At 41.7% G+C, this 11,186-nt stretch overlaps 3 protein-coding genes across 3 annotated transcripts; all 3 read right to left on the reverse strand.

Moving 5' to 3' along the window:
• Window positions 1-1,176: 1,176 nt before the first annotated feature.
• On the reverse strand, window positions 1,177-5,198 carry LOC113466047. The gene is made up of 6 exons (XM_026821115.1): window positions 5,163-5,198; window positions 4,680-4,763; window positions 4,199-4,438; window positions 2,953-3,117; window positions 1,804-2,555; window positions 1,177-1,606 (listed from the first exon to the last, which is right to left on the reverse strand). Exons 1-5 carry the CDS (start codon window positions 5,196-5,198, stop codon window positions 2,100-2,102), a joined length of 981 nt encoding a protein of 326 aa, XP_026676916.1. The 3' UTR covers window positions 1,177-1,606; window positions 1,804-2,099.
• A 127-nt stretch (window positions 5,199-5,325) lies between these two features.
• Window positions 5,326-6,278, reverse strand: LOC108251973. Its single transcript, XM_017442629.1, has 2 exons — window positions 6,070-6,278; window positions 5,326-5,613 (listed from the first exon to the last, which is right to left on the reverse strand). The coding sequence occupies exons 1-2, from the start codon at window positions 6,262-6,264 to the stop codon at window positions 5,347-5,349; spliced, it is 462 nt and encodes a 153-aa protein (XP_017298118.1). The 5' UTR covers window positions 6,265-6,278; the 3' UTR covers window positions 5,326-5,346.
• Window positions 6,279-8,997: 2,719 nt separating this feature from the next.
• On the reverse strand, window positions 8,998-10,760 carry LOC113466048. Its single transcript, XM_026821116.1, has 4 exons — window positions 10,709-10,760; window positions 10,299-10,385; window positions 9,472-9,689; window positions 8,998-9,236 (listed from the first exon to the last, which is right to left on the reverse strand). The coding sequence occupies exons 1-4, from the start codon at window positions 10,758-10,760 to the stop codon at window positions 9,222-9,224; spliced, it is 372 nt and encodes a 123-aa protein (XP_026676917.1). The 3' UTR covers window positions 8,998-9,221.
• Between the last annotated feature and the right edge of the window lie 426 nt (window positions 10,761-11,186).

Below are 11,186 nucleotides of genomic sequence, written 5' to 3' on the forward strand. Positions count from 1 at the left end.
AAAGCGTCTGCCTTGTAAGCGCTAGGTCGCGGGTTCGATTCCCACCCGGGGCGGATCTTACCCTGAAGGGATAAGGTTCGTTCTCAGAACGGCCCCCTATCAAACCTCATGAAATAAAAAGAAAAGAAAAACTGAACATAAGCGCGCCAATATCAAACCTACTAGTGTTATCAATAGCGCACACTTACTTTCTCACACACAGCCCGGAGCGCATACTTCTGTCCAGGCAGCTCGAACATGTCCAGTAGCGCTTCTAATAGCGCCCACATAAGCGCGCCAATATCCAACCTACTAGTGTTATCAATAGCGCACACTTACCTTCTCACACACAGCGCGGAGCGCGTACTTCTGTCCAGGCAGCTCGAATATGTCCAGTAGCGCTTGTACAGGATAGTGAGGATAGGAGAGAGCCAGTCGTTCTGAGAACGAAACCGTTCAGGATAAAATCCACCTCGGGCGGGAATCGAACCCTCAACCTAGCGCTTAGAAGGCAGACGCGGAACCCTCAAATACTACAGTTTACTTCGAGTACTTCGTATACCGAGGATAAGGAAAATTAAAAACGACGGTGTGAACATCACACGGCTTTCTATTGACTCATAGTGGTTAGCAAAAATCAAGCTATTTTATTTTTATTTGATCTATTTTTTACTTTACATTATTACCTATGTATAAGGAACCTAAGATAACGGAAAGAAAAGTATCTGTTTTACAAATTGGAAAAGTGCGTATCATTTGAAAACTAAACATTACAAAATGTTGAACTGTTAGATCCATTTTAAGTCACGTAAATCGTGGGAAGATTTTATTCTTCTTCAAAATGTGTTTTGTTTGTAGGGAATTTGCTTTTTTCAAAGGTTGGTTTTTGAAAATACAACACTCAATTTTAACACAGGTAAAACACAACTCTTTAACGAAAGCTCTGAAAAACAATATGAAAATGGATCACTATTTCGAACAAAAAAAGTTGTGAACTGTTAGATCCATTTTAAGTCACGTAAATCGTGGGAAGATTTTATTCTCCTTCAAAATGTGTTTTGTTTGTAGGGAATTTGCTTTTTTCAAAGGTTGGTTTTTGGAAAGACAACACACAATTTTAACACAGGTAAAACACAACTCTTTAACGAAAGCTCTGAAAAACAATATGAAAATGGATCACTATTTCGAACAAAAAAAGTTCAAATTATAGCTTGAATCCAAGTTTAAGCTTACCAAAGACACGACTACTCTCGAGTTAACTGATTGTCTGCAAATGACCATCAGTTTGGATTAATTTATACTTTACGATCAATATTATTATTTGTCGATATATGTTTTAATTTTGCGCTTATATAAAAAATGTATTATTAATTTTGTTTAATATTTTTAATTTATTGAAAGAAAATACAATAAAAATAAAAACTGTATTATGTTATGATAAAAAAAGTAATTGGGTTTTATTGTATTAAACGGTTTGTGTTTACAGAATTGTAAAGCTCACTGTACATTCTTTACCAATCAATGGTAGAACATGGATTTCAACATGAAAAAAATCAAATTCACCATACCTCGTATCTCATGCCCACCACACAAGCTCAAAACGTGTTTGACGGAAAAAGCTTCACACCTAGAAAAAAAAGTAATTGGGTTTTATTTTATTAAACGGTTTGTGTTTACAGAATTGTAAAGCTCACTCACTGTACATTCTTTACCAATGGTAGGTAGAACATGGATTTCAATATGAAAAAAATCAAATTCACCATACCTCGTATCTCATGCCCACCACACAAGCTCAAAACGTGTTTGACGGAAAAAGCTTCACACCTAGGTTTGTCCGGTCATCTGATGCCTACGTACAAAATTAAATGCAAATTATTTCCTTTCACTTGGACTTTAAACGTGAAACTAGACGAAGGAAAAAAAATTGGTTCAAAAATTTCTGTACCAGCCGGGATTCAAACCCAGCACCTCCAGGTTGACAGTTAGCGCTCTTACCCACATATTCATAGGTGCTTACAGCCAGCCTAGTTAGTTTGGTTGGTAGCGCGTCGGCCTTGTGAGCGTTAGGCTGCGGGTTCGATTCCCGCCCCGGAGCGATAAGACCCTCTATCAAAGGTGCCCTAATACATGGTCAACAATCGGAACTTCTCATTCGTAACTTTAGCCGCATGCGATTCATATCGACTCAGCACTTCCTTCAGCCGCGCAAACTCTGCCTCACAACTCTCCTGCCGCGCAAGTTCCGCCTGCAAAAACCGAATGTGCTGCAATCCGCAGTACATCTGTTCACTGCTAGGCGTAAGCTGAGAGAAGGAAAATCTAGGCGCTTTTTCCGCGCGATCTTTAGCGCTTTTAGGGTCTGTTTTCCAATTAGCGCTTTTAGGTTCCGAGTTAGCGCTACTTTCGTCCATGGGTTCCGCGCTCGGTGAGGTTAGCGCGATTAGGATATCACAAGATAGTTGGGTGGCAGATTTGAGGGCCCCGTGTTTGTGTAGGAGTTGTACGACCTCGCCAGGACAGAGGGCGTAGTACTTGCGCTTGAGAAACATGGGGAGATCGTAGCCTTGGGAGATAATCTGGGGGAAAAGAAACCAAAGAGCGTTTGAAATAATGAAACTAAACTGTTGATTAGCCAGCCTAGTTAGCTTGGAGGGTAAAGCGTCTGCCTTGTAAGCGCTAGGTCGCGGGTTCGATTCCCACCCGGGGCGGATCTTACCCTGAAGGGATAAGGTTCGTTCTCAGAACGGCCCCCTATCAAACCTCATGAAATAAAAAGAAAAGAAAAACTGAACATAAGCGCGCCAATATCAAACCTACTAGTGTTATCAATAGCGCACACTTACTTTCTCACACACAGCCCGGAGCGCATACTTCTGTCCAGGCAGCTCGAACATGTCCAGTAGCGCTTCTAATAGCGCCCACATAAGCGCGCCAATATCCAACCTACTAGTGTTATCAATAGCGCACACTTACCTTCTCACACACAGCGCGGAGCGCGTACTTCTGTCCAGGCAGCTCGAATATGTCCAGTAGCGCTTCTAATAGCGCCCACATGAGCGCGCCAATATCCAACTTGCTGGAACTCACGTAGTCGCCAATATCGTTGAGGAAGATCCAATCCCACTCACTCACCTCCTCCTGTATAGAAGAAAAAAAAGGATTACTTTGGGTTGCCCGAGTGTGGCCGAATGAGGATCGGTCATTTGACCATTGGAGACACTTTCATGAAAGGCGAATTTTAGTCATTTGACCATTGGAGACACTTTCATGAAAGGCGAATTTTAGTCATTTGACCATTGGAGACACTTTCATGAAAGGCGAATTTTAGTCTTTTGACCATTGGAGACACTTTCATGAAAGGCGAATTTTAGTCATTTGACCATTGGAGACACTTTCATGAAAGGCGAATTTTAGTCATTTGACCATTGGAGACACTTTCATGAAAGGCGAATTTTAGTCATTTGACCATTGGAGACACTTTCATGAAAGGCGAATTTTAGTCATTTGACCATTGGAGACACTTTCATGAAAGGCGAATTTTAGTCATTTGACCATTGGAGACACTTTCATGAAAGGCGAATTTTAGTCATTTGACCATTGGAGACACTTTCATGAAAGGCGAATTTTAGTCATTTGACCATTGGAGACACTTTCATGAAAGGCGAATTTTAGTCATTTGACCATTGGAGACACTTTCATGAAAGGCGAATTTTAGTCTTTTGACCATTGGAGACACTTTCATGAAAGACGAATTTCAGTCTTTTGACCATATTGTTTGTCTTTTGTATTTTTTCCATTGGTTCCTAATAGTCGTAAAGAGTTTATAGTCTTACCTAGCAAGCTACTGTAGTACTGACTCCCAGGTATTACATCACTAGGCGGAGCAGTGTTCAGAATATCCAGGAACCGTTCTATATACACTCGTAGTTCTCCATCGCTTAGAGACCTCAATCGGGTTAGTTCACTGGGATCCTCGAATATCTCGGCAGATTTAACGGCAAATTCGTTGAGAAGTTGACAGAACTGTTTGCTTCCACTGAGCGCAGGGAGATCTTCTGACCCAGGCTCCTGCATAATACAGAGTTGTTTGATCAGTGGTTCAGTCAGCTTCAGTGAAACGTAGGAACTCACTATAAAAGGGGCCCTACCAAAAACCTAATCCGATTCGAAATCCAATGTTAGCAAAACCGAAAGGAATACATGGTGAAATGTTTCTCACCTGAAGACAGCGTGACGTGAGCGACACAAATATAGGACGCAGGTCCTGTTTCCACAGGCTGGCTAACTGGAGGGCCTTCTTGTACAGCCCATTGTGGGTCAGTAGGGACACTACTTCTTCCAGATTAGCATCCAGGGGGCAATCCTTGACGTAGGCTTTGGCTTTCTCCAACTCGTACAGGTTTTTCACCTGGGATAGATTGAGCTGTTCGTATGCCAGCTCAGTGTAGATCTTCTCCCCCTGGAATTCAACAGAATAATAGAATACTATGATAAATGAATTAAATCCCAAATTAAATAATTATATGGCATATTATAAACGGGATCATAACTTTGGCTTTCTCCAACTTGTATAGGTTGAGGAAGGCCAATAAATGGATGGGTGACTTAAAAATTATATTGGGAATAAAGGGAGAACGGGCTCTAGTCTTGATTTTATTAAATTAAATAATTATATGGCATATTATAAAGGGGATCATAACTTTGGCTTTCTCCAACTCGTAGAGGTTTTTCACTTGGGACAGATTGAGTTGCTCGTATGCCAGCTCAGTGTAGATCTTCTCACCCTGAAATCAAGAATAGGACCAAATAGAACTAATACTTTGGTGAACTATAGATGTAGACTCGCTCAGGAAATGGGGCCTCAAGAAATTCCAAAAAAATAGTTAGTAAAGTTCCTGTGTTGGACATCTATCTCGAAATTTGTCGCGACGACCTATGAACTCAAAGCGAGAAAGTTTTAGATAACACTTCATTCGATCATTTAAGACCGGTTTAGATAGGTGTTGCGGTTGGCGGTATATTGACCGCTTTTTGGCGGTTATCAGCTATACCGACTAAACGGTTAGAGATATTGTAAAAGTTTGGCTTTAAGAACAAGAACACCCAAAATAAGCGTCATTCAATAGGATGAGGAAAGTCGTGTGATGTTCACACCAGATTTTTCTTTTAGCGCTTTCTTTGGCGCTTTTAGGTTCCGAGTTAGCGCTACTTTCGTCCATGGGTTCCGCGCTCGGTGAGGTTAGCGCGATTAGGATATCACAGGATAGTTGGGTGGCAGATTTGAGGGCCCCGTGTTTGTGTAGGAGTTGTACGACCTCGCCAGGACAGAGGGCGTAGTACTCAAAGTCCCCCTAGCAACACTTCGTTTCATCCTACCTGAATGAAATAGTCCAAGTCGGCCTCGCCACAGAACTCCTTGACAATGTCGAACGCTCGCTTATCCTGCCCGGTGCTCAAGTAGGCCCTCATCAACTCGAACTTCCACGCCGAGTAGTCCAGGATCCTGGAGATGTCCTGCAGGAACACGGCGTGATTGTGCGAAGCGAGGTATTGGACAATGTGGGAATTGTCTCGGGAGAACAGGAGCTGGATGGTTTGAATTAGGTCCGGGTGACGGAGATCACTGGAGGATACCTGGATCGAACGAAATGAGAGGTTAGTGGGTAAAAATATTGGGAGCTATGTTATGAAACTATGTAGGAGTTAGTGGGTAAAAATGTTGGGAGCTATGTTATGAAACTATGTAGGAGAGGGTTTGATAGAGGGAACTGTAACATAACAACGGAGGTTTATCACCCTAAAATCGAAGGGAGAACGAGAATCAAACCCGCGACCCAGCGCTTACAAGGCAGACCAGCTAACTTCTAAGCTAACTAGACTGGCCAATAGAATGGAACGGAATCAGTTGAAGTTGGGGAGGGGGGGGATTATTTGAGAAGGCTCTCATTATTGGACAAATGTCGTCCTCCTCATTGTACACCTCGATAATTTTTATGAATTGACTTGGACTCGAACAACCAACCTCCAGATCCGAAGTCCACTACGCTTATTCACTACTGGGGTTGGTTAGGTAGGTAGGTAGGTACTTACATAGCTAACTAGCACACTGTCTTGGGTGTTAGCATCCGTGTTGTTATGCAACCAAGTTATGATCCACATATCTCGTATTTGTCGCCAGAGGTCCTTGTAGTAGCAATTGAACAGAGTGGACTCTCTAGTACGCAGAACTATCAATAGGTTGCAGCACAGTCGAAGGCGAAGTTCAGCTATCTGGTTCATGGCCATGGTAAGGACGTTGACTCCTACATGAGGGGGGAATAGAGTGAAACCAATTAGACTACAAAAAACTGAAAGAATTCCTATTTTTTATGGTTTTCTTTAAAAGTGGCAGGGTTCTCTTGGAGAAGCTCTTCCACCCAACAACCACTGATTTTTCTTTTCCTGTGAGCCTAGAGGTCAATTCACCAGGTAGGTATTTACGGTTCCTACAATACCTAGACTTTGTGAGCTCCTTATATCCCTCGGGATTTGACGATTGGAACTTATTTTGGGGCCTTTACAAGGGCACCCAAAGCGGCTTATATCCTTCGGGATTTGACGATTGGAACCTATTTTGGGGCCTATACAAAAGCACCCAAAGCGGAACAACTAATGAAAACCGAAAAATTAAAAAAAATAATAATAAAATAAAAATAAATCTGCATTTCTATTAAATTTCATCGAAATCGGATAAATCTTTCGTAAGTTGGAGACACTTTCATGAAAGGCGAATTTTAGTCTTTTGACCATTGGAGACACTTTCATGAAAGGCGAATTTTAGTCTTTTGACCATTGGAGACACTTTCATGAAAGGCGAATTTTAGTCATTTGACCATTGGAGACACTTTCATGAAAGGCGAATTTTAGTCTTTTGACCATTGGAGACACTTTCATGAAAGACGAATGAACTGCCATGTTGATTATGTCTGAAAATTAAAAGAATTTCTTTAACTAGGTATAATTATTTTCAGGGTTGGGAGAACATGAAGCTTGCTCAAACTCGAATAAACATCAAGTGTGTTAAAGAATAGAGCTTGTCTAATCTCCATATTAATCCAGGGTTCTAATCTCCATATTAATCCAGGGTTCTAATCTCCATATTAATCCTGGGTTCAACTACTTTAGTTAGGTGCTCTCGGTAATATTTGCCAAAATTCTTCTCTGGGTATGCACACCAACAAGGTTGAGACAAAGCACTGACTATAACTAATAACAAGGCCTTTAGCCCAATCTCCTTTCAAGCCTAATGAGATAATCCAACATGGGAAGTCCTTATTCTGGGTGCTAATCTAGCCATAGTAGGCTCTTTGAACCATTACCCAAGTTTCATACCAGTCTAACCTCGAAATAAACTGATTGTAAATCAAGCCATCTGTAACGTTGAATATCTCTGGATCAGTAAGTAGATATTATCGATTATCGGTGCAATTTCATGAGATCCTCTGAAACCTAGAAGTGCATCAGGAAAAATACTAGCTAGCCTTTAGCTGAGGTACTCTTTTACCAACCAGCCTGGGATCTTCAGGACTTACCTTAGGTCTTGTATGATTTCAGGTCATGAGCTTCGGCACCTCAAAACTTGCTAGAGCTGGTTATACATGTAGAAAGCAATAACTTCGTTTCTAAACCTCTAGAAAGCTTAAACCAAATTTTCCAGCTTTGCAACACTAAACACAAACTGCCGGAAAATCCGCTTTTCCAAAATTTGAATTTGTTTTTTGAAAATCAAAACACACACCACAGAGGTAATTGACCGATTCTAAATACCTCTGTGGTAAGATACGTTCACACGATCCCTGAGATGGGGCCAGTTGTACAATTTTTAGCCGGCTGCCGGAAAATCCGCTTTTCCAAAATTTGAATTTGGTTTTTGAAAATCAAAACACACGTCACAGAGGTAATTGACCGATTCTAAATACCTCTGTGGTAAGATACGTTCACACGATCCCTGAGATGGGGCCAGTTGTACAATTTTTAAAGCGCGGGATTTTGATCTCATTGCTTGACCTTGCAAAGAATGTGATGTCTCGGAGGTCAAGGTCATTGTCTTTGGACGGGATGTGACCTCTTTTTACTTTCTTATAATGAATTTGGACTTTTTTTTATTATTATTTTTTTTTTATCTAAACTCCAGACGCTACAGAAATAAGAAGAGAGAGAGAGAGAAATTATTAAAAAATACATTTTTAATACATAATGGGTACCTACTCAACAATTTTTGATACCTAAGTAGGTAATAATTTATTTCGTAAAATATACACAACAGACAAAAAAAGGAGAATTTTCGGAGGTAACAAATTACCTATAGATAGGTATAATATCTCGTTTGTAGGTACCTTTAATAAATGTACCTAGGTGATAGGTATCTACTAAACTTGTAATAATATTTTAGGTATCATCTATAAATAAATTAGAAAACAAATACCTAGGTATCTGTAATGTTTTGGAGTCCTGAGGAGTTTATAGAGGTGTACCACCCTATAGACTCCGGTTAGGACTTTGGGCTAATTTTAGGGCCCAAAAAACGATACAGATCAAAATCCTCAGCACCCTACTACACTAACGCTAGTTTAAATAAATAAAATCACAAGTAAGCTGGGATAACGCATTTCTTGGAATACGTGTCACCCCATATTCGCTTCCAAAGTCTGTCCATTCCATCCTGACAGTTCTGCCAGAAGCCAGACCTCTTGGTCATGGCCGGCCTTACGTGTCACCCCATATTCGCTTCCAAAGTCTGTCCATTCCATCCTGACAGTTCTGCCAGAAGCCAGACCTCTTGGTCATGGCCGGCCCGTTCCTAAAAGCTATGTACTTTACAACTTCCCATTTCACAAAATTTTGACGTCCCAGCAATCATTATAAAGTTTTATGAAGGTATTATTAGTATTAGTGCCTATATATTATTGGGTTTTTCTTCGGTAATATAGCGTCATGGGTAACTTCTTTTCGGTAAGGCATTTTAATAAGCAAAACGTAGGGTCTTCAGTCTTCACCCTTGACAACTCTAGGTGGTAAGTCGATCGCGCTGACTCCTCAGGTGGTAAATATCATGTTGTACAGTCTGACGGCTTTCAAACTGCAGTAGAGGGAATCATCATAACTTTTGCAAAGCGCGAAGCTCTTTCTGGAACGGGGAGTCAACAGTCAAAACTTCTGCAAAGCGCGAAGCTCTGGAACGTGGGGGAGGACTAGAACTCTCTCTATTTGGCTGAAACCCAGCTGCCCTTCTCCGTCTTAATCAGGCTCTACGTGGTAAGTCGATCGCGCTGACTCCTCAGGTGGTAAATATCATGTTGTACAGTTTGACGGCTTTCAAAATGCAGTAGAGGGAATCATAACTTTTGCAAAGCGCGAAGCTCTTTCTGGAACGGGGAGTCAACAGTCAAAACTTCTGCAAAGCGCGAAGCTCTGGAACGTGAAGGACTAGAACTCTCTCTATTTGGCTGAAACCCAGCTGCCCTTCTCCGTCTTAATCAGTACGATACAGATGAGTACAAATAGGCCTATCCAGACCACTATGGAGGCCACGCCCTCCAGTACGGTAGGATGCATGAGTGGCCACCCCCGGGCCGTCATGCCACGCAGGCCTTGTGTGGTGAGAGTGAGGGGGAACATCCAACTGACGCTCTTCAGCAGGTAGTGGGCGCCCTCTACCGGCCAGGCTAAACCTGTGGGAAGGTAACATATGAGGGGGTTATTAGAAATAATTTGGGGATTTTTAAGAAGAGGTTTGATAGGGTGGGATTCGGCCTTGCTATACCTGTCGGGGAGTAACATGGGAGGGTCTTATTAGAAATTATCAGTTTTTTTTGATGTTTGATAGAGGGAACTAATTGTTTCAAAGGAGGCCTTAGGTATCGTCCTGAAATCGAAGAGAAAAGGACATGATAGGAAAAAGGCAGCCCTTCTGAGAACGAACCTCATCTGTTTAGCATACAGTTGATCCCAGACGCGTATAGAACCCGCGATCTAGCACTTAAAAGGACGATTCCAAGAAGGAGGAGTTCCAAGAAGGAGGAGTTCCAAAAAGGAGGAGTTCCAAGAAGGAGGAGTTCCAAAAAGGAGGAGTTCCAAGAAGGAGGAGTTCCAAAAAAGAGGAGTTCCAAGAAGGAGGAGTTCCAAAAAGGAGGAGTTCCAAGAAGGAGGAGTTCCAAAAAGGAGGAGTTCCAAAAAGGAGGAGTTCCAAGAAGGAGGAGAATATCAATCCTTTTACGCATGCATGAGAAGTAGAAAATATGTAGATGCTTTTCAGAAATGACAGTAGTTCCATTACTTACCACAGATGAACACCAACATGAGATTACTAGCGGTGCCTACATACGCCGCCATGTAGTACGTGTTACATCCAACACCAATGAGAATACCTGAGGGAAAAAATAAAAGCCAGATAAGAAAGGATACTGAGGTAGCTCCCCTTGATTTCTTACATCCCGTAGTATGCCTCTCATCAGATGGGCGAGAAGAGACACAATACTTCCCATTTAGGTTCAGGGTCAACAGGTCAACACGAGAACACCAGAAAGTAACCCGTTGAAATATTTGCAATCGAAAAACGAGTACAAATTTTTTGTCGATGGTGGGATTCGAACCCGGGACCTTCTGCATAGCAAGCAAGCGCGTTACCACTGGACCAACCGTGCCCCCAACTGGACCAACCGTGCCCCCGAACCGTAGTTCCATTACTTACCACAGATGAACACCAACATGAGATTACTAGCGGTGCCTACATACGCCGCCATGTAGTACGTGTTACATCCAGTCTGGTAGACCTAACTAGTACACCTGATTAGGTCCGCCTTTCAGGCCTACCTGATACCTGATGAGCACACACACTATCAGGTAGATCTGACAGGCGGACCTGATCAGGTGTTCTTGTCCTAACAATTTTTACTTTTTTTTCTATTCAATTTCCTCTGTTAATTGTAATATTAACTTGGTTTTTATCAAGGCAAGAAGAAGAAGAAGAAGAAGAAGAAGAAGAAGAAGAAGAAGAAGAAGAAGAAGAAGAAGAAGAAGAAGAAGAAGAAGTACAAGAAGAAGAAGAAGAAGAAGAAGAAGAAGAAGAAGAAGAAGAAGAAGAAGAAGAAGAAGAAGAAGAAGAAGAAGAAGTCAGAATGAAAAAGAAGAAGAAGAAGATAGAAGGAAATAGAAGAACGGCTTGTTAT

Source organism: Diaphorina citri, unplaced genomic scaffold (genome assembly GCF_000475195.1).
Source record: "Diaphorina citri unplaced genomic scaffold, Diaci psyllid genome assembly version 1.1 scaffold203, whole genome shotgun sequence".
In the NCBI taxonomy this organism is placed as follows: domain Eukaryota; kingdom Metazoa; phylum Arthropoda; class Insecta; order Hemiptera; family Psyllidae; genus Diaphorina; species Diaphorina citri.